Source organism: Hyperolius riggenbachi, chromosome 1 (assembly GCF_040937935.1).
Source record: "Hyperolius riggenbachi isolate aHypRig1 chromosome 1, aHypRig1.pri, whole genome shotgun sequence".
Classification (NCBI taxonomy): Eukaryota; Metazoa; Chordata; class Amphibia; order Anura; family Hyperoliidae; genus Hyperolius; species Hyperolius riggenbachi.
Genome location: NC_090646.1, coordinates 372411996 through 372430675, shown reverse-complemented (window position 1 = coordinate 372430675; position 18680 = coordinate 372411996). Strand labels below are relative to the sequence as shown.

Here is an 18680-nt window from a genome sequence, read left to right as displayed (position 1 = left end):
ACTTTTTCATGACTATGGCAGGCAAAATCCCAAAATGACAGAACCTGGCCGGGCCAGATTACGAAGTGACCAGACTTAGGGCTCGTTCTCACTACAAGAGCTTTTTTAAGCGCTTTGTGTTTTTAAAAGCTCTTGCCAATGTTATCCTATGTGTGCGTTCACACTGGAGTGAGGCATGGAACCTACTACAAATAGCCAATTGTTATCGCAATCACTAGCGTTTTTTAATTAGCGCTTTGTAAGTAGAGAAGGCCCAAACCTACGATTTTCGGTTCGCGAACCTCCTGCGAAAGTTCGGTTCGTGCTAACTTTCGCGAACCATAATAGACTTCAATGGGGAGGCAAACTAGGAAAACTAGAAAAATGTATGCTGGCCACAAAAGTGATGGAAAAGATGTTTCAAGGGGTCTAACACCTGGAGGGGGACATGGTGGAGTGGGATAGAAGCCAAAAGCATCGGGGAAAAAATCTGGATTTGACACAAAGCAGCGTTTTAAGGGCTGAAATCACATTGAATGCTAAATTGCAGGACTAAAGTGCTTTAAAACATCTTGCATGTGTATACATCAATCAGGGAGTGTAATTAGAGTACTGCTTCACACTGACACACCAAACTCACTGTGTAACGCACCGCAAACAGCTGTTTGTGTAGTGACGGCCGTGCTGGACTGGTGAGCACTATGGCCAGAGTGCAGGCCGTGGCGGTTTTCAAGCCCATATGGTCGCCGGGCTGAGGTAGCTGAATGACAGAACAGTGACTGTCCAGCTGATCAAATTTGGTCTGTCCACAATGAAGCAACGACCTTATTATCTTGGGTGTGCCCCCCCCCCCCCCGAGATACTTATATAGCCGGCGGTCATTGCTTCTTTGTGATACGCAAGCGCCTTCACCGCGGCAAGGTAATGTTCACAAAGGGAAATTGGCACTTGTACATGCCTTTTGTTTTGTTGTTGCAGCCGTAGTGCAGCAAGAAAAATTAGGCAGGCATGTACACGCACCAGAAAAATTATTATAGCGAAAATTCAGGAATCCGCCTGGAGTCCTGGACCCTGTTGGTGGTGGTGGAGAAGGCAGTCAAGCAGCCTGCAGACAGAGATGCTGTGTGGGGAGCAACTTAGTCTTGGGGCAGGCAGTCACATGGCATGCATGCAGAGATGCTGTGTGTGGGGACTGACTTAGTCTTCGGGCAGGCCTGACCGTGCTTTGCAGACCACGTGGTCAGATGGTCCCTTGACCCAACGCTGTGTGCCAGAGATGACACCACTTTTTGAGAAATAATAATTGCATATCTTCCACTGCGGTGTGTGGATTTGCTTTTGTGTGCTGCTTTCCCTCAGGTGGTCATCCCATTGCAGTTTGTGCTTTGTAATCATGTGCCTTCATAAGGTAGTTGTCCCTACGCGGGTCTTGGTCTTTCCACGGCTAAATTTTTGGTGGCAGAGAGTACAGATGGCATTGCTCTCATCTGAGGCAGACACACAAAAAAAATGTCCACACCGCTGAGCCCTGGGATGATGGCACTTTGGTGGTGGCGGCCGTCTGAGTGTTAAAGAGACTCTGTAACAAAATTTTCATCCTTATTTCTTCTATCCTATAAGTTCCTATACCTGTTGTAGTGTGCTCTGTCTAACTGCAGCCTTTCCTAATTGCACAGTGGCTGTATTATCTCTGTTATATGATCTAATCTTCTCTCCTCTGTTGGCTCTGTCGGGCTGAGGCAGTCAGACTGGAATGTGCTGTGCTGTTTGTGATTGGCTAGAAGCTATACACACCCTCTCCAGGCCCCCTCCAAGCTCTGTATGACTCACACACTGAGCTATGTCTTTTGTTTGTAAACACTGGATAAAAAAGGCAATTACAAGCCAGGATTGCAGCAGGGAGAGGCAGAAACAGCACAGAGGGGCCCAGGAGAACATAATGAATAGAATGGTATGCTTTTTATTGTAAGAATTTTAGAGTACAGATTCTCTTTAAGTGGGGTGCCAGAATCAGAGCAGGAGGAGGAAGATATGTCATGCTTCCGTACGGAAACTGAGAAAGATGAGGTGTTCTGTGTTAAATAGTCAACTACGTCCTGACAATATTGGGGGTTGATGGTACGTGCCTTCTTCTGAACACTGTACTTTGGTTGCGGGCCGCATGAAGTCACAACAGCGCGACCTCGAACAGACCTGCCAGGTGGCCTGCCTCTGTCTTTTGTTTTGTCCATATTGGGGGGGATGAAGTGAAAGGAATGCACTGACTTGACTAATACAATGTGCAGTCAGTCACACAGGTGCAGTTAACAGGTATGCACAGAGTGGTATATCACACTGCGTGCACTCACGTAGGTAGGTGGGTGCACTGAAGTGAACAACAGGTAGTAGGTATATGCAGTGATGGGTATTACATGTGCACCTGTCACACACAGACAGGTACTGGATAGGCACAGTGACACAGCGTACGCTCACGTAGGTAGGTGAGTGCACTGAAGTGAACACAACAGGTAGTAGGTATATGCAGTGATGGATATTACATGTGCACCTGTCACACACAGACAGGTACCGGATAGGCACAGTGACACTGCGTGCGCTCACGTAGGTAGGTGGGTGCACTGAAGCGAACACAACAGGTAGTAGGTATATGCAGTGATGGGTATTACATGTGCACCTGTCACACACAGACAGGCACAGTGACACTGACTGACAGGGCTGTACATAATGCAAGTGGGCCACACACAAAAAAAACAAAAAAAAAAATAGATCACAAGAACAACATTAGCTCTCAAAAGAGCTTTTGAGTGGTGCTTTTTTTAGCAATAGGAATCAGCAAGGAGCAAGCTAACAAGCCTACAAGAGCCTAATTAAGCTTTCCCTATGAGAGTCTGCAGCAGCTCTCCCTTCTCTAATTACTGCAGGCACTCGAGTGAGTCCAATGCCTGACACTGCCTGCATTTTATAAGGTGGGGAGGGGGGAGGGCCTCCAGGAGGGAGTGTAGCCTGATTGGCTACAATCTGCCTGCTGACTGTCATGTAGAGGGTCAAAGTTGACCCTCATGATGCACTATGGGGGTGAACCGAACTTCTGGAAAAGTTCCCGGTTCACCGCGAACTACGGAAGTTCGCCGGGAACCGTTCGCCGGCGAACTGTCCGGGCCATCTCTATTTGTAAGCAATTTCATGAGCGTTTTCCGGTGCTTTTAGGAGCAATTTTAAAAAGTGTAAGCTTTTTGCCAGTGATTGTGTAGCGATTTGCGATTAGCAATTTTAATTCTGATTGATGCAGTGGATGGGGTGTCGGGACACCCTGGAAAGAAGAGACAAAACAAAAATCGGGAGCCCATATGGTGGGGATAATGAACCCGTCTCCACTCGGGGTGTCTCAGAGTGGGACTGGTGGTGGTCTCTTCTTCTTTAAAAGACAATAACGGCTTCAAACATGGTTTGTTTTTGAACCCCACCCACAACAGGTGTGGGGGGGTGACCAAGTACAATGAGGGTAAAGAAGCGCCCAGGGGTTTATAAAACTGAGTTAAAAACAACAGTAAAAACGATAAATGAGGTGTCTTACCTCAATAAGGACATTCTCATAGGAAAAAAGATAATTTTATTTTTGCACAGGCAATGCGTTTCACGGGTCTAACCCCACTTCCTCATGCCAATAAGAGTGCCAGAGTATGTAGAGCCAGTATGCATGGAGCACTTCATGCATACTGGCTCTACATACTCTGGCACTCTTATTGGCCTGAGGATGCGGGCTTAGACCCATGAAACACATTGCCTGTGCAAAAATAGAATTATCTTTTCTTCTATGAGAATGTCCTTATTGAGGTAAGACACCTCATTTAATTCTATTTGGTCCTTTCAATGTATCATATTTTTTATTACAGTTTGCAGTCATTTAAAATCACACTCAAATCGCTATGTGTATGCTGCATGTCCTGCGATTGCAAATTTGCTAATCACAATCACTACTGTGGAATTTGTTACATTTATTTACATTTGCAGAGTGTTTAGGGAAAGTCATAGCGATTTAACCCCTACACCACCGCCGCAACGTGTATTTACGCCCCCATGCACACTGCTTCACAACCAGGGGCGTAAATACACGTACCCGCATTGTTTACCTCGCCACTCACAATCGCTGCACTGCCGCCGCTTATTTCCACCACAGTTCCGCCGCTAAGTTGATCAGGGACTGGGAACAGCTTGTTCCCGTCCCGATCGCTGTCCCCGCGATGAATGAAAAGCCTGGCTTCACGCTGACGCTGGCATTTCATTCACGTAAACAGATACACTAACTAGCTCCGAGTACTGTTTACCGTACTTTAAAGTTAAGTGCAGTGCCATCTTGTGGCCAAAAAGTAAAATGCACTCAAACATACACACACATACACTTTATATATAGTTATACATACATTTTATAACATTTTAACTCATTACATTCCTACCCTATGGTTACCCAAATAAACACAAAGACAATTTAAAGACAATTTAAAAATAATAATAAAAAAAAAAATTGTTAACTTACAGACTTTTTAATATGTTAATGTCAGGAAGGAATATTACTGTTAATTTTGCAAAAATAAAGGATTTTAATTAGATATATATAATTAGAAATCACTAAACTGAAAAATGCACCTTTATTTCCAGATCAAATATTGGTGCCATACATTGACCTAGGGAAATATTTTAAATATTGCAATAACCAGGAGAAATGGGCAAATAAAATGTGTGGGTTTTAACTATGGCAGCATGTTTTATTTTAAATCTATAATGGCCAAAAACTGAGAAATGATTTTTTTTCATTTTTTTTCTTATTATTCCCTTTAAAATGTATGTAACATAAAATAATTCTTAGCAAAAAGTACCACCCAAAGAAAGCCTTATTGGTGGCGAAAAAAAAATTATATAGATCATTTCTATGTGATTAATAACGATAATGTTATTAGCGAATTAATGGAAGGAGCGTGATATGAAAATTGCTCTGGTTTTTAAGGGGAAAAAACTGTGGTTGGGAAGTGGTTAAAGCGCTCCCTAAACGCTCAAAAAAGCGCTCTAGTAGGTTCCAGCCCTGATGTGATTTTGTAAAAATACCCCATAGCATTGCATTAGCAAGAGCTTTTCAAATCTCTAGCATTTAAAAAGCTCTTGTAATGGGAATCAGCCCTGATGCTAGGTACACACCATACAATTTTCTGTTAGATAGATGACTCGATAGATAATTTCTGTTATGTTCAATCATATCTTCGATCGTTTTCCTGATCGATTTCTCATAGAAGTGAATGGAAATCAATCCGAAAATTATTGGAGAATCGATCGTAAAATCGAACAGAAAATTGTATGGTGTGTACCCAGCATTAAGGTGGCCACACGCCATACAATTTTTAAATATCTGTTCAATTTAAGAATTGCAATCAATTTTTGACTGCATGTAACATTTCAAAAATACTTATTTATGTATTTATATAGTGCCAACATATTACACACAGTGCTGTACAGAGCATATTATCTTGTCACTAACTGTCCCTCAGAGGGATTCACAATCTATAGGAATAAAGGACCTCTCTATCTCCTGGATATCTTCCTACCTCTCTGGAAGGTCTTTCACTGTTTCTTATTCAGATCAGGCCTCCTCTTCACATCCTCTGTCTGTAGGGGTACCTTAAGGCTCTGTCCTCGGTCCCCTCCTCTTCTCCATCTACATGCACGGTCTTGGTAACTTAATCAGCTCATTTGGTTTCCAATACCACCTATATGCAGACGATACACAACTGTACCTCTCGGCCCCAGACCTTAACTCCCTCCTCACACGGGTTCCCGACTGCCTGTCCGCTATTTCCTCTTTCATGTCCTCTCGCTTCTTAAAACTTAATATGAATAAAACTGAACTAATAGTCTTTCCACCATCCCTGTCCACCCCTTTGCCTGATATTACAATAAATGTTAAAGGGAAGGTTCAGGGAGGGTGGGTAAAAAATAAAAATCAAATTCCACTTACCTGGGGCTTCCTCCAGCCCGTGGCAGGCAGGAGGTGCCCTCGCCGCCGCTCCGCAGGCTCCCGGTGGTCTCCGGTGGCGCGCCCGACCTGGCCAGGCCGGCTGCCAGGTCGGGCTCTTCTGGGCATGCGCAGTAGAGCACGGAGGACGTCCGATGACGTCAGAGCGCCGGCGTGGGACGCAGAAGTTCTGGGCCTTGGAGCGCAGAAGAGCCCGACCTGGCAGCCGGCCTGGCCAGGTCGGGCGCGCCACCGGAGACCACCGGGAGCCTGCGGAGCGGCGGCGAGGGCACCTCCTGCCTGCCACGGGCTGGAGGAAGCCCCAGGTAAGTGGAATTTGATTTTTATTTTTTGCCCACCCTCCCTGAACCTTTCCTTAAACAACACGTCTATAACATCAGTTCCCAAAACACGGTGCTTGGGGGTAATATTTGATTCTTCTCTCTCATTTACTCCTCACATTAACTCCCTAACCAGCTCCTGCCATTTCCAACTGAAAAACATAGCACGTATCCGACCTTTTCTCTCCCATGACACAACCAAAATGTTAGTACATGCTCTTATTATATCTCGATTGGACTATTGCAATATATTGCTTGGTGGACTTCCAACTAACCGACTAACACCGCTCAATTCTGTACTGAACTCTGCTGCTCGACTCATTCATCTCTCCTCTCGCTCTTCCTCTGCTGACCCTCTCTGTCAAGCTCTTCACTGGCTACCAATTAATGAAAGAATTCAGTTCAAACTCTTAACCCTAACCTACAAAGCTCTTCACAATCTCTCTCCCCTGAACATCTCCTCACTAGTCTCCAGATGCCAACCCAACCGCAATCTCAGATCTGCACACGGGCTTCTTCTATCCTCTTCTACAATTACCTCCTCACATTCACGTGTACAAGACTTCTCACGTGCCTCACCCCTCCTCTGGAATGGCCTTCCACAACACATCCGCCACTCTCCCACCTTTGAAATCTTTAAACGCTCCCTCAAAACCCACCTTTTCCGACAAGCATATTATCTAGCTTAGGCCATGCACCCACTAAATAACCTAATTACGCACTGCCTGTACATATACTGTATACATCCCCACCTCTTGTTTCCACCCCATTCCTTTAGATTGTAAGCTCGCAAGGGCAGGGCTCTCGCCCTTTTGTGTCATGGACTGTTATTAATTTAATTGCTTGCACACTGTTAGACATGCAGGGCCGGCCTCAGGTTTCACAGCGCCCTGAGCGAAACCTGATTTTTGTGCCCCTATTCATCCTCTTTGCGCATGCACGCATGCGCGCACACACACAGGCCCATATGCAATTTACCTTTTCTCCTAAGATATCTCCTAGGACAGTGGCTCCCAACCTTTTTGACGTCGTGACACATCACGCCAAATGCTCAGATCTCTGTGACACGTCACATATGTATAATAGAAAAAATACTATTACTAACCACGAAAGGATGGAAAGAGTGTATTATCCTGAATAAACTTAAAAATGAAGGCTAGAACCTTTCAGGAGTATTAATAAAAACAATCAGTGGGACAGTCAGTCGCCCCCTAAACCGCCCCCCCCCCCCCTCCGAATTTAGAATGATAGCACAGCACCGACAATTTGCACCACGCGTTATGCTGTGTGCCCCTCCCCCCAAAAAACACCCTGAGACTCAGTATAGGTAGGTAGCCAGGTAAAGGTGCCCTCAAAATAGGTTGCCAAGCATAGGTGCCCCAGTATAGGAAATCCGGTGTAGGTGCCCTCAGTATAGGTAACCAGCTATAGGCGCCCCCTTGGAAGCCGGCACCCTGAGCAACCGCTCCGGTCGCTCAGGTCAAAGGCCGGCTATGTAGACATGTATACATTTTAGTCATCATGTTAAATCAAATTGTAATCAGCAATGCTGTATCTTGTATCAGTGTTTATATTTGATGTATATCATTGCCTGTATCATTATGTAGCCCTTGTTTGTTTTCATACATTGTACAGCGCCACAGAATATGTTGGCGCTTTATAAATAAATAATAATAATAATAATAATTCCTACCATAGTCATATGTCTGTGTGTATCATGTAGCGCATGTATCATAATTTAGGACCAATTTAAGGGGAAGACAATTAACTTATCTGAATGTTTTTGGATGTGGGAGGAAACCAAAGTGCCCGGAGGAAACCTGCGCAGACACAGGGAGAAAAATAAAATATCAGCATGCTTCACGTTCCTCTCTCTTTCTCTGGCAGGAAAGCTGAAGATTTACGAAAGCTGTTCCTAGTTCCTACTTCCTTTTGCGTTTCCTATTATTCATTGTATAACACTTGATAAATTGTTGAAGTGCTGATTGCTGAATAAGAATAATTATACAACAATTTATTTACTTAATACCCATCTTAAAATGGTTATTATTAAATTATATTCTTCAGAAAAACATTCTGCCATCTCAGAGTTTCCACAGGAGGGAAACTTCTGGCTCCAGGCAGCAGCAGTTCGGGCGCACAGGGATGTGTGCGATCAATGCTTGGCAACCTGTTGTCTTTGCTGCCCGTTTAGCCACACCCTACTAATAAATATGAATTTGCTTGCCCTGGGGAGGCTCCTATTACTGCATGCATGCTCCTCTAACACACACAAAGGAAAGGATCAGAGCCCTGTGTCTCCATTCACTTGTCCTTTCACTGTCCTGCTAACCTTTCTAATGAATCCCCTAATGCAGCCTTTCTAGTGTGCAGAGTTTATTTTAAATAGTAAGAACTGTATAAAGGATCCTCCATCCCTCATCGCCAGAAGCTACAGAAAAAAACAAATTTGTCATGGCTTATAGATCAACGTGACTAGCTGATTGTGCAGAATCTACAAAGGGACACTACAGATCAGCGTGGTTTTACATGAGAGCAGCAGCAGGAGGAGAGAAGCAGCAGCAGAGTCTATCTACAGGCAGTGCATTGGGATAGAGGGCAGGGCTTGGCTCTCTCTGCTCTCAGATCATTGCTGCAGCGGCCCGTGTACCAGCCAGGGGCAGCACCTGAGGGGAGCAATCTGCATGACTATTGCAAAGGTAAGCAGGAGACTATTGTGTGTGTGTCCCCCTCTATCCACTATGTATGGGAACCATAGGAGTGCCGTGCTTGTATTTAGCTGCGGATGAGCAGCGCTGGCTTCAGGTGTCTGAGCTGCAAAACGTCTCCTAATCAGGAATGTTGTTATGCATCTCCTAATGTGAATCCAGAGGAACACGCCTATGCCCTGCTCTGCATAGTGTCTGAACTGACATGGTCCTTGCAGTGTAAATAATTCTTGCATTACATGTTTCAACTGTGTGTTGTGAGCTAGCAAGTACCTTGTGGTGTTCAAATAACCTTTTTACTAGTGACTGCATTGACACGTGTGTTTAGTGACCCGTCCACCTCTCTGCAAGCTCAAGAGTCAGGACTGTTCACTTTACTATGTGTTTATTTGGCATGTTCGCTCTTTATTGCAGTAAGTTTGTGTTAAATGAATACTGTTAATGCATATGCTCACACACCCACTTTTCACAGTAGCAAAACTAGCAGCCTCCACCAAACATTGACATATTGCTTTATGTTGCAGTGTTTAGGAAATCCTAATACTGATAATGTTGTAATATTGTATCGTTCATGTAGTATCTTTGCTCTGTCGTAGAACAGTGTATTGCTACATTATAATAGCATGTATCCCTTTATGAAAGACAGTGCTTGCAGAAGATATAATTTGGCACATTGGCTAGGCGTTATTAATACATGTATATAAATGGTTTTAAAGGCACTTTGTTAAAAAAAATACTCAAGGTTGCCTTTTTAACTTCTAAACAAAGTCATTTATTAAATACTAAAGATTGCTTCTTTTTCAACCTCTAAACTTTGTTTAATTAACTCCTAGTAGTCTTGCCCAACATAAGTACAGCTTGGGCCACATATTCTGGGTGTTGAGCACCTGGGTCATAGAATGTGTTGAGTATGTCCAAATAATCTTTACAAGCAACAGATGACATCCACTTCAGAGCATACTGCTATTTCCTTGCACACAACAGTAAAATTTGGCACAAGGCAATTTTGGTTCTGCGGTTGTTAACCATTAACTCTGCAGTGTGAGGATTTACTTTGCTGAATTTAAAGCTATACCTCAGCTTCAGCAGTTCTAATTGCATCTTGCAGAAATGCTGTAAAAATTGCAGTTAGAATTATGCAAAAAAAAGAGGCAATTTTACAGAATAAAAATACTGAAAATTGTTGGCAATGGCCAGAGCTGGGACAAGGTCCTCCTGCACCCAAGGCTGAGACACCAAAGTGCGCCCATCCACCCCTCCCACCACAGCTGTCACACACTGATTGCTATTAGACTAAGAGGCGCCCCAGGGCCCCCTACCCCTCAGGGCCCTTTTACACCGAGGTGGTGTGGTATTTTTACCGCACCCCACCGCCAAGCAATGAAAGTCTATGGAGACTTTCGTACTACGACGTTATGGCAAGACGCGATGGAAGTGACGTTTTTGCCACATACCCGACGCAGGTCAAGCACTACGTTGGCCCAGAAGTCATGTTAGTCTATGGTGACGTGTAGATGTTTAAAAGAATATCGACGCGACGTCGTGGTGCGAATGTGTATTTAAACAATACACTTCTGCATACCCGAAGCAGGAAGTGATGGCAAGTGTGCGTCACGTGCGTGTCACTTCCTACTTGGCCGGTGGCCAGACAGGGAATGCGGTATTCCTTCAGGGAATAGCATGGTATTCCATTAAGGCTGATGCTGGTTTCTGGTCTCAACCCAGCCTCAATGTCTAGTTATCTGGCTTGCAGTCACTACCATGTCCTCCCTTTTCTTATTTCTCTCTGCTTCAAACATAATAGGGGAATGATAGCTGAGTGAGTTGTGCACCTCCTCCTACTTTGCGCCCTGAGGCTGGAGCCTCTCTTGCCTCGGCTCGGTCCTGCCAATGGCCAGGTCCTCATATCCTGCTACTTCTTTCCTTGCCCATCACAACAGTTGGTTAGCTAAGGTTATGTGTCTTTATTATGTGTAGTAAGGCCTACTGCAGTGGGGTTCATCCAATCCCTGCTGCAATCATGCTTTTCCAGTGACTGATAGCTAATGGATAAGTTGTCATTTACCACAGAGGTGTGACTGCAGCAGAAACTGTAGACCCCCCCCCCCCCCCATATAAACTGTACCGTAGGTGGGTGATGGGTTTAGTATTTTGTGAGGGAAGGGTGGTGATGGTAAGAAAAACGTACACGTTAGATTAAACTTGGCTGGATGGCCCATAACAACTGCCTTTGTCGAGAGTCTAGTGTGTGTACAGCAGCCTCTGATCCTCAACATCCTATCAGCAAGCTATCCGCCGAGCGGATTAATTCGGCCGAGGGCATTGGTCTCACTCACCCTACCTAATATGTAACTCTGGCAGGACCAGAGCTACCATAGGAAAAAAATGGGCAATTGCCCCAGAGCCTGTAGGGGCCCCCAAGGTGTCCCTCCCCATCTTAACTGTTGCTCCCCAGGGACTCTGCAGAGTCTGTTAACCCTCTGGGAGATACAATTACATCGCCCAGGAGGGGGCGCAGCACTTTTTTTTTTTTTTCATGTAGCTAGCCTAGCGCTAGCTACATGATAGCCGCTATGCAGCGGCATCCCCCCACCCCCTCCGATCGCCTCCGGTGATCAGCACAGTTTAGAACGGGATCTCCTGCTTGGCTTCCCCCGTCGCCATGGCGATGCTCGCGATGACGTCACCAATGTTATCGACATCGTGACGTTGGAGGGAGTCCCGATCCACCCCTCAGCGCTGCCTGGCACTGATTGGCCAGGCTGTACAAGGGGTCTGGGGGGGGGGCTGCGCGGCACGGCGGGTAGCGGCGGATCAGCGGCGATCAGAAGTTACACGCAGCTAGCAAAGTGCTAGCTGCGTGTAACAAAAAAACAAATATGCAAATCGGCCCACCAGGGCCTGAGAAATCCTCCTGCGCGGGATTATCGCCCAGGAGGTTAAGTTGGGAGGTGATTGGGGGAGGGTCAGCAGCCAGCTCAGGAACCATGGGAGGGAAATTTGGCTGCAACAAAGGGCCTCTAATGACGCTTTTTGGTCGGGGGTGTCTGTTGGGGGGGCCCCCAGGCTAATTTTGCCCTAGGGCCCAATTGTTACTTGAACCGATCCTGAACTCTGGTTTGCGGCATGCCATGCTTGTGCTGTGCAATTCTCATTTCAGTAAATGATAATCCGAGTGCAATTGCTCAGTAAGTGCTATATGTAGCGCATTTGCGTTTTGAGGAAATTGCAATTGCTGCAGTGAGAGTAGTCCCATAGGATTCTCATAGTAATCTCATATGTGTCATAGGATTGATCGCTATTGAGAAAAAGTAAAAGTGTGTGGGGGGCGTCAGTTTTTTCATTTAGCATACGAGAGTTTATCCTAGTCTTGACTTCTGAAAAATCTATAAAGGACTGCTTCCAATTCTTATCGATTATCATTGTCACAGCGTAAAGTACCAGGGTATCTAGTTTGTTTTGGGTCTCAATCAGGGCATCTAACTTTTCATGAAGTAGTAGTGCCTGCAAAGGATTAGGGATGACTACCCCAAATAAAGTTTTCAAGAGCCTGTAAAAGTGGCACCATCAACGGTATGTAGATTTAACATTTGGGAATTCTATTCCAGATACTTATCGATTCATCACTGCTCTTAACCAGCTGAGCGGTCTGGACGAGCTCAGCTCGTCCAACACCGCCAGCGGCTGCCGCTCAGGCCCTGCTGGGCCGATTTTAACGAAATAAAAAGCAGCACACGCAGCCGGCACTTTGCCAGCCGCGTGTGCTGCCTGATCGCCGCCGCTCTGCGGCGATTCGCCGCGAGCAGCGGCGAAAGAGGGCCCCCCTAGCCGCCTGAGCCCAGCGTAGCCGGAACAAAAAGTTCCGGCCAGCGCTAAGGGCTGGATCGGAGGCGGCTGACGTCAGGACGTCGGCTGACGTCGATGACGTCACTCCGCTCGTCGCTATGGCGACGATATAAGCGAAACAAGGAAGGCCGCTCATTGCGGCCTTCCTTGTTTATTCTGGGCGCCGGAGGCGATCGGAAGATCGCCTCCGGAGCGCCCTCTAGTGGGCTTTCATGCAGCCAACTTTCAGTTGGCTGCATGAAATAGTTTTTTTTTAATTTAAAAAAAACCCTCCCGCAGCCACCCTGGCGATTTAATCAGAACGCCAGGGTGGTTAAGATGTGTACACCCCTGTTACTAAAGTTGCCCATAGGGGATCGGTATCTGATCCCCTTGGGTGACATCACTCGGCTGGGCTGCACCGATGCAAGTAAGCTGTGTAGTTGACGATGCACTGTGTTGCTATTCGGAGGGCGGGGAAGTGGCGTGTGCAATGGGATTGGCCGTTGAGTAGGGCGAGTTGATCCGCCGGGCAGATCACTTGCGGTTGGGGGTCGTGAGCTTTTGTACACACACCTGATTGTCGGCTGAGGCAGTTGCTATTGGCTGACTAGTCAAGCGTGTGTATGAGGCTATAGGCACATTAATGCCTGGTACACACCGTGCAATTGAAGAGATGAGAGCAGCTGGGCACATCCAGTAAAAAACGCCTTTATTGGAACATAATTTAAAACCAGTATCAAAACAACGGCATCAGTCCACCAGGAGAAAGAGGGACAAGCATGTGAAGATGTCAACAGCTGTTTCGCACTCAAACTATAGAGCGCTTCCTCAGGAAACCCAAGCCCCCCCCATCATCACCCCTTAAATAGTATACTCACTTTTTGCTTATTGGTGTGGGAGGACGCCAGATTCAGCGAGCATCACAACGCCGCACCAGCACTTCCTGGACGCCAACTGTGTTCCAGGAGCCGGAAGCGGCGTCCCCGGAAGTGGTCACCAGCAGCGTTAAACCAATCAGGACCAAGTAAGCAGAACTCTGGTCCGTGTGAATGGCTAGCTCGCCTAAAACAAACCCACCCCCAACAACTGTAGAGTGACGTATGCACTCAATAGAGACCTCCACCTATCGCCATCCTGAGTGCACAAGAGTCAGGACAAAAGACACCGCCCCCTGCACATCAAGGAAGCGAGCGGCGTCCTTGGCAACTGTTACTACCTAATGGGAATTGACAGCACTGCTGTCTATAAACAGGGAGGGTCTTACAGATACCATCCAAGACCGCTATTGGGGCGCAACAGGCATCCTCAAAGGAAATTTTCCCCGGCTATAAGGGATGGCAGCAAAGGCTGTCCGCTGCATAGGGACCAATTATAGAACACATGTTACCTGACCGATCACATAACCAGGTGCACTGCTGCTGCCCCCCCCCCCCCCCCCCCCCCCCACACACACACACACACACAGAGGACGATTCCTAGAAATACACAAGGTGACAAAAAGGAAAAAGAGGAAACAAATTAAAAACACAATAAATATTGTCAAAAGCAACATATCTAATTACAAAAACACTAAGAGATCATTCCTATCATTTAATCCCATAGGGCCTACAGCTTCAAAGAAAGATAACCAAAAGCTTTCCCTGCGTTGTAATTTTCTAACCCAATCGCCCCCTCTTGTATCTCTGGTTACTACCTCCAGCCCAAAAAACCTTAACTTAGAGGAGTCACCCATATGAGCAGAGTTCATATGGTCCATGACCCTGGGACAACCCTTAGCACGAGGATTTCCCACAGAGCTACAGTGTTCTTGGTATCTATCCTGCATCATGCGGGTAGACATAACTACATACATGAATTGACAGGGGCAAATAAGGGCATAAATGATTCATTTTGTCTTACAATTGATAAATTGTCAATCTCACTGTTTTTCCAAATCTGCTAAATTGTCTCCCAGTTATTAAAAAAATACAACAGGAACAGGAATTAAATCTATAGTTGCCAGGGGGTCTGCTTCTACCAAGCCAATTAGAAGTGTTAGTACTCACAAATTCACTATGGGATAGTTGATCCTTAAGATTTGGAACCTTTTTATAGGAGATGCAGGGAGTCTGTTGACATTTTTCCTCCAAAGTTTTATCCTCCTGTAAAATCCACCAGTTATTTTTAATAGATTTTTTTGATCCTATCAAACAGAGGAGAATAAGTAAAGTGCATAAAAAAATCTATTCTGTTGTCTTTTTGTTTTGGGAACCAGCAACAATTGTTTATTGTTATTGGCAGCTTTTTGAAATGCCTCAAAAATGACCTCCTCTTTATAGCCCCTAGCACAGAGTCTATCCCTAAGCTGTTCTGCCTGTTCCACAAAATCCTCCATAGTGGTCGCATTCCTTCTAAGGCGGAGGAATTGGCCAAAAGGGAGAGATCTGATGGTGGAGGGGGGATGATAACTAGAGGAGTGTAAAATAGAATTAACTGCTGTGGGCTTTCTATAAGTCTTAGTAATTAATGACCCCCTACTGACATCAATATTAAGATCCAAAAATTCAACAGTTTTTTTCACCCTAATTGTAGGTAAAGGCCACGTCGATATCATTTTCATTTATTTCCGCCATGAATTCACCAAAGGAACCAGCATCTCCATATATTAACAGAATGTATGTAGGTATGTCTACCCGCATGATGCAGGATAGATACCAAGAACACTGTAGCTCTGTGGGAAATCCTCGTGCTAAGGGTTGTCCCAGGGTCATGGACCATATGAACTCTGCTCATATGGGTGACTCCTCTAAGTTAAGGTTCTTTGGGCTGGAGGTAGTAACCAGAGATACAAGAGGGGGCGATTGGGTTAGAAAATTACAACGCAGGGAAAGCTTTTGGTTATCTTTCTTTGAAGCTGTAGGCCCTATGGGATTAAATGATAGGAATGATCTCTTAGTGTTTTTGTAATTGGATATGTTGCTTTTGACAATATTTATTGTGTTTTTAATTTGTTTCCTCTTTTTCCTTTTTGTCACCTTGTGTATTTCTAGGAATCGTCCTCTGTGTGTGTGTGTGTAGGGGGGGGGGGGGGGGGCAGCAGTGCACCTGGTTTTGTGATCGGTCAGGTAACGTGTTCTATGCAGCGGACAGCCTTTGCTGCCATCCCTTATAGCCTGGGAAAATTTCCTTTGAGGATGCCTGTTGCGCCCCGATAGCTGTTAGATGGTATCTGTAAGACCCTCCCTGTTTATAGACAGCAGTGCTGTCAATTCTCATTAGGTAGTAACAGTTGCCAAGGACATTGCTTGCTTCCTTGATGTGCAGGGGGCGGTGTCTTTTGTCCTGACTCTTGTGCACTCAGGATGGCGATAGGTGGAGGTCTCTATTGAGTGCATACGTCACTCTAGAGTTGTTGGGGGTGGGTTTGTTTTAGGCGAGCTAGCCATTCACACGGACCAGAGTTCTGCTTACTTGGTCCTGATTGGTTTAACGCTGCTGGTGACCACTTCCGGGGACGCCGCTTCCGGATCCTGGAACGCAGTTGGCGTCCAGGAAGTGCTGGTGCAGCGTTGTGATGGTGCGCTGAATCTGGCGTCCTCCCACACCAATAAGCAAATAGTGAGTATACTATTTAAGGGGTGATGATGGGGGGGCTTGGGTTTCCTGAGAAAGCGCTCTATAGTTTGAGTGTGAAACAGCTGTTGACATCTTCACATTCTTGTCCCTCTTTCTCCTGGTGGACTGATGCCGTTGTTTTGATACTGGTTTTAAATGATGTTCCAGTAAAGGCGTTTTTTACTGGATGTGCCCAGCTGCTCTCATCTCTTCAAGTGACTGGTATGGTGGAATTGCTTTTTTAGCTTGGAGCACTCCGGGGAGGCCTGTGGTGGTCCTGTGCACCTTTCTTTTTACTATTGTTACACACCATGCAATTTCCCATCAGATAGATGAGTCGATAGATGATTTCTGACAGATCCGATCGGATTTCTAATCTTTTTTTCTGATCACTTCAATGCAAATTGATCAGAAATCAGATCTGACATGTCGGAAATGATCTATTCGACCCATATATCTGAAAGGAAATTGAATGGTGTGTACTAGGTTTTATGGTGGCCATACATGATACAATTTTTTTTCATACAATCTTACCATTTGTATGTAATATAAGGCAACTGCCTAAATTATCATGTCAGTGTGTTCACTTAATTTACCCTTATACTACATAGAAATGGTAAGATTGTATGAAAAAATTATACCATGTATGGCCACCATTAGATTGATTTCCCAATTGTTGACATAGGAATGGGAAGTTGAGAAAAAGGAGTAAACAGTTGAAATCAGCGTGACATGTCCACAGAGGTGGTATCTGGAGTGAGATTGTGTCCTCTGGTAAGCAAGCTCAACCAGTGCTTTATCTGTAGCTATCGGGAAAACTTGATATTTGTCCAGTATGTCTTGCCATGTAATTATGCCCTCAGAGTTGAGTAGATTGGATACTTTGATAAGACCTTGATTGATCTACCACTTAAAAGCATCTGGGGCCTCACAGAAAAATCAGATTATTATGCTGGGAATACACAATCAGTTTTTTCAGCAGATAGATGGCTTGATAGAATTTCTGGCAGGTCCGATTTTGATTTTTTTTTTTTTATTGTTTTCTGATTTGATTTGTATAGAACTGATCAGAAAAACAATCAGAAAAATGAATGAAATTTAGATCGGACCTGTCAGAAATTATCTATGGAGCCATCTATCCGTTGGTAAAACTCATGGTGTATTCCCAGCACTAGTAAATGAGGGGCATAATGTTGATTGTAAGCTGAGTATAGGCTCATACACACATCAGACCACAGTCTTTGGAAACTGAAAGATCACAGACCAATCTTACCACCCTTCATGTAGTATGAGAGCCATACTCTACACAGTCTTTTCTATGGAGCTGAACTCCCCATCAGAAAAAAATCTTTGCAAGGTGCTGCACACACAGATGCTGTACAGACACAAAAGATCAGTATCTGCAAAAGATCTGCTCCTGCCAAAAATCCATTCCTGCAAATTGCAATGATAGTCTATGAGATCTGCAAATCATCATACACACATGATTTAACCACCCTGGCGTTCTGATTAAATCGCCAGGGTGGCTGCGGGAGGGTTTTTTTTAAATTAAAAAAAAACTATTTCATGCAGCCAACTGAAAGTTGGCTGCATGAAAGCCCACTAGAGGGCGCTCCGGAGGCGTTCTTCCGATCGCCTCCGGCGGCCAGAAGTAACACGGAAGGCCGCAATAAGCGGCCTTCCGTGTTTCGCTTACCTCGTCGCCATGGCGACGAGCGGAGTGACGTCATGGACGTCAGCCGACGTCCTGACGTCAGCCGCCTCCGATCCAGCCCTTAGCGCTGGCCGGAACTGTTTGTTCCGGCTACGCTGGGCTCGGGCGGCTGGGGGGACCCTCTTTCGCCGCTGCACGCGGCGGATCGCCGCGCTGCAGCGGCGATCAGGCAGCACACGCGGCTGGCAAAGTGCCGGCTGCGTGTGCTGCTTTTTATTTGGTGAAAATCGGCCCACCAGGGCCTGAGCGGCAGCCTCTGCCGGTGTTGGACGAGCTGAGCTCGTCCAGACCGCTCAGCTGGTTAACTGACATTCATCTGCAGATCAAGCAATCATCCGCAGATCTGAAAATCCATCCTGGTGGATCTGATCTGCAGATGAATGTCATTTAAATCATGTGTGTATGATGATTTGCAGATCTCATAGGCTATCATTGCAATTTGCAGGAATGGATTTTTGGCAGGCACAGATACTGATCTTTTGTGTCAGTACAGCATCTGTGTGTGCAGCATCCTGCAA

General features: G+C 45.6%; 1 protein-coding gene across 1 annotated transcript in view; it reads left to right on the top strand.

The window, feature by feature from the left end:
- Positions 1-8810: 8810 nt before the first annotated feature.
- The window catches only part of CORO2A (coronin 2A), a 213097-nt gene continuing 203227 nt past the window's right edge, over positions 8811-18680 (top strand). The window contains exon 1 of the mRNA XM_068271342.1: positions 8811-9017. Coding sequence (XP_068127443.1) covers positions 9003-9017 — 15 coding nt within the window. The 5' untranslated portion in view covers positions 8811-9002. The remainder of the gene's footprint in view (positions 9018-18680) is intronic.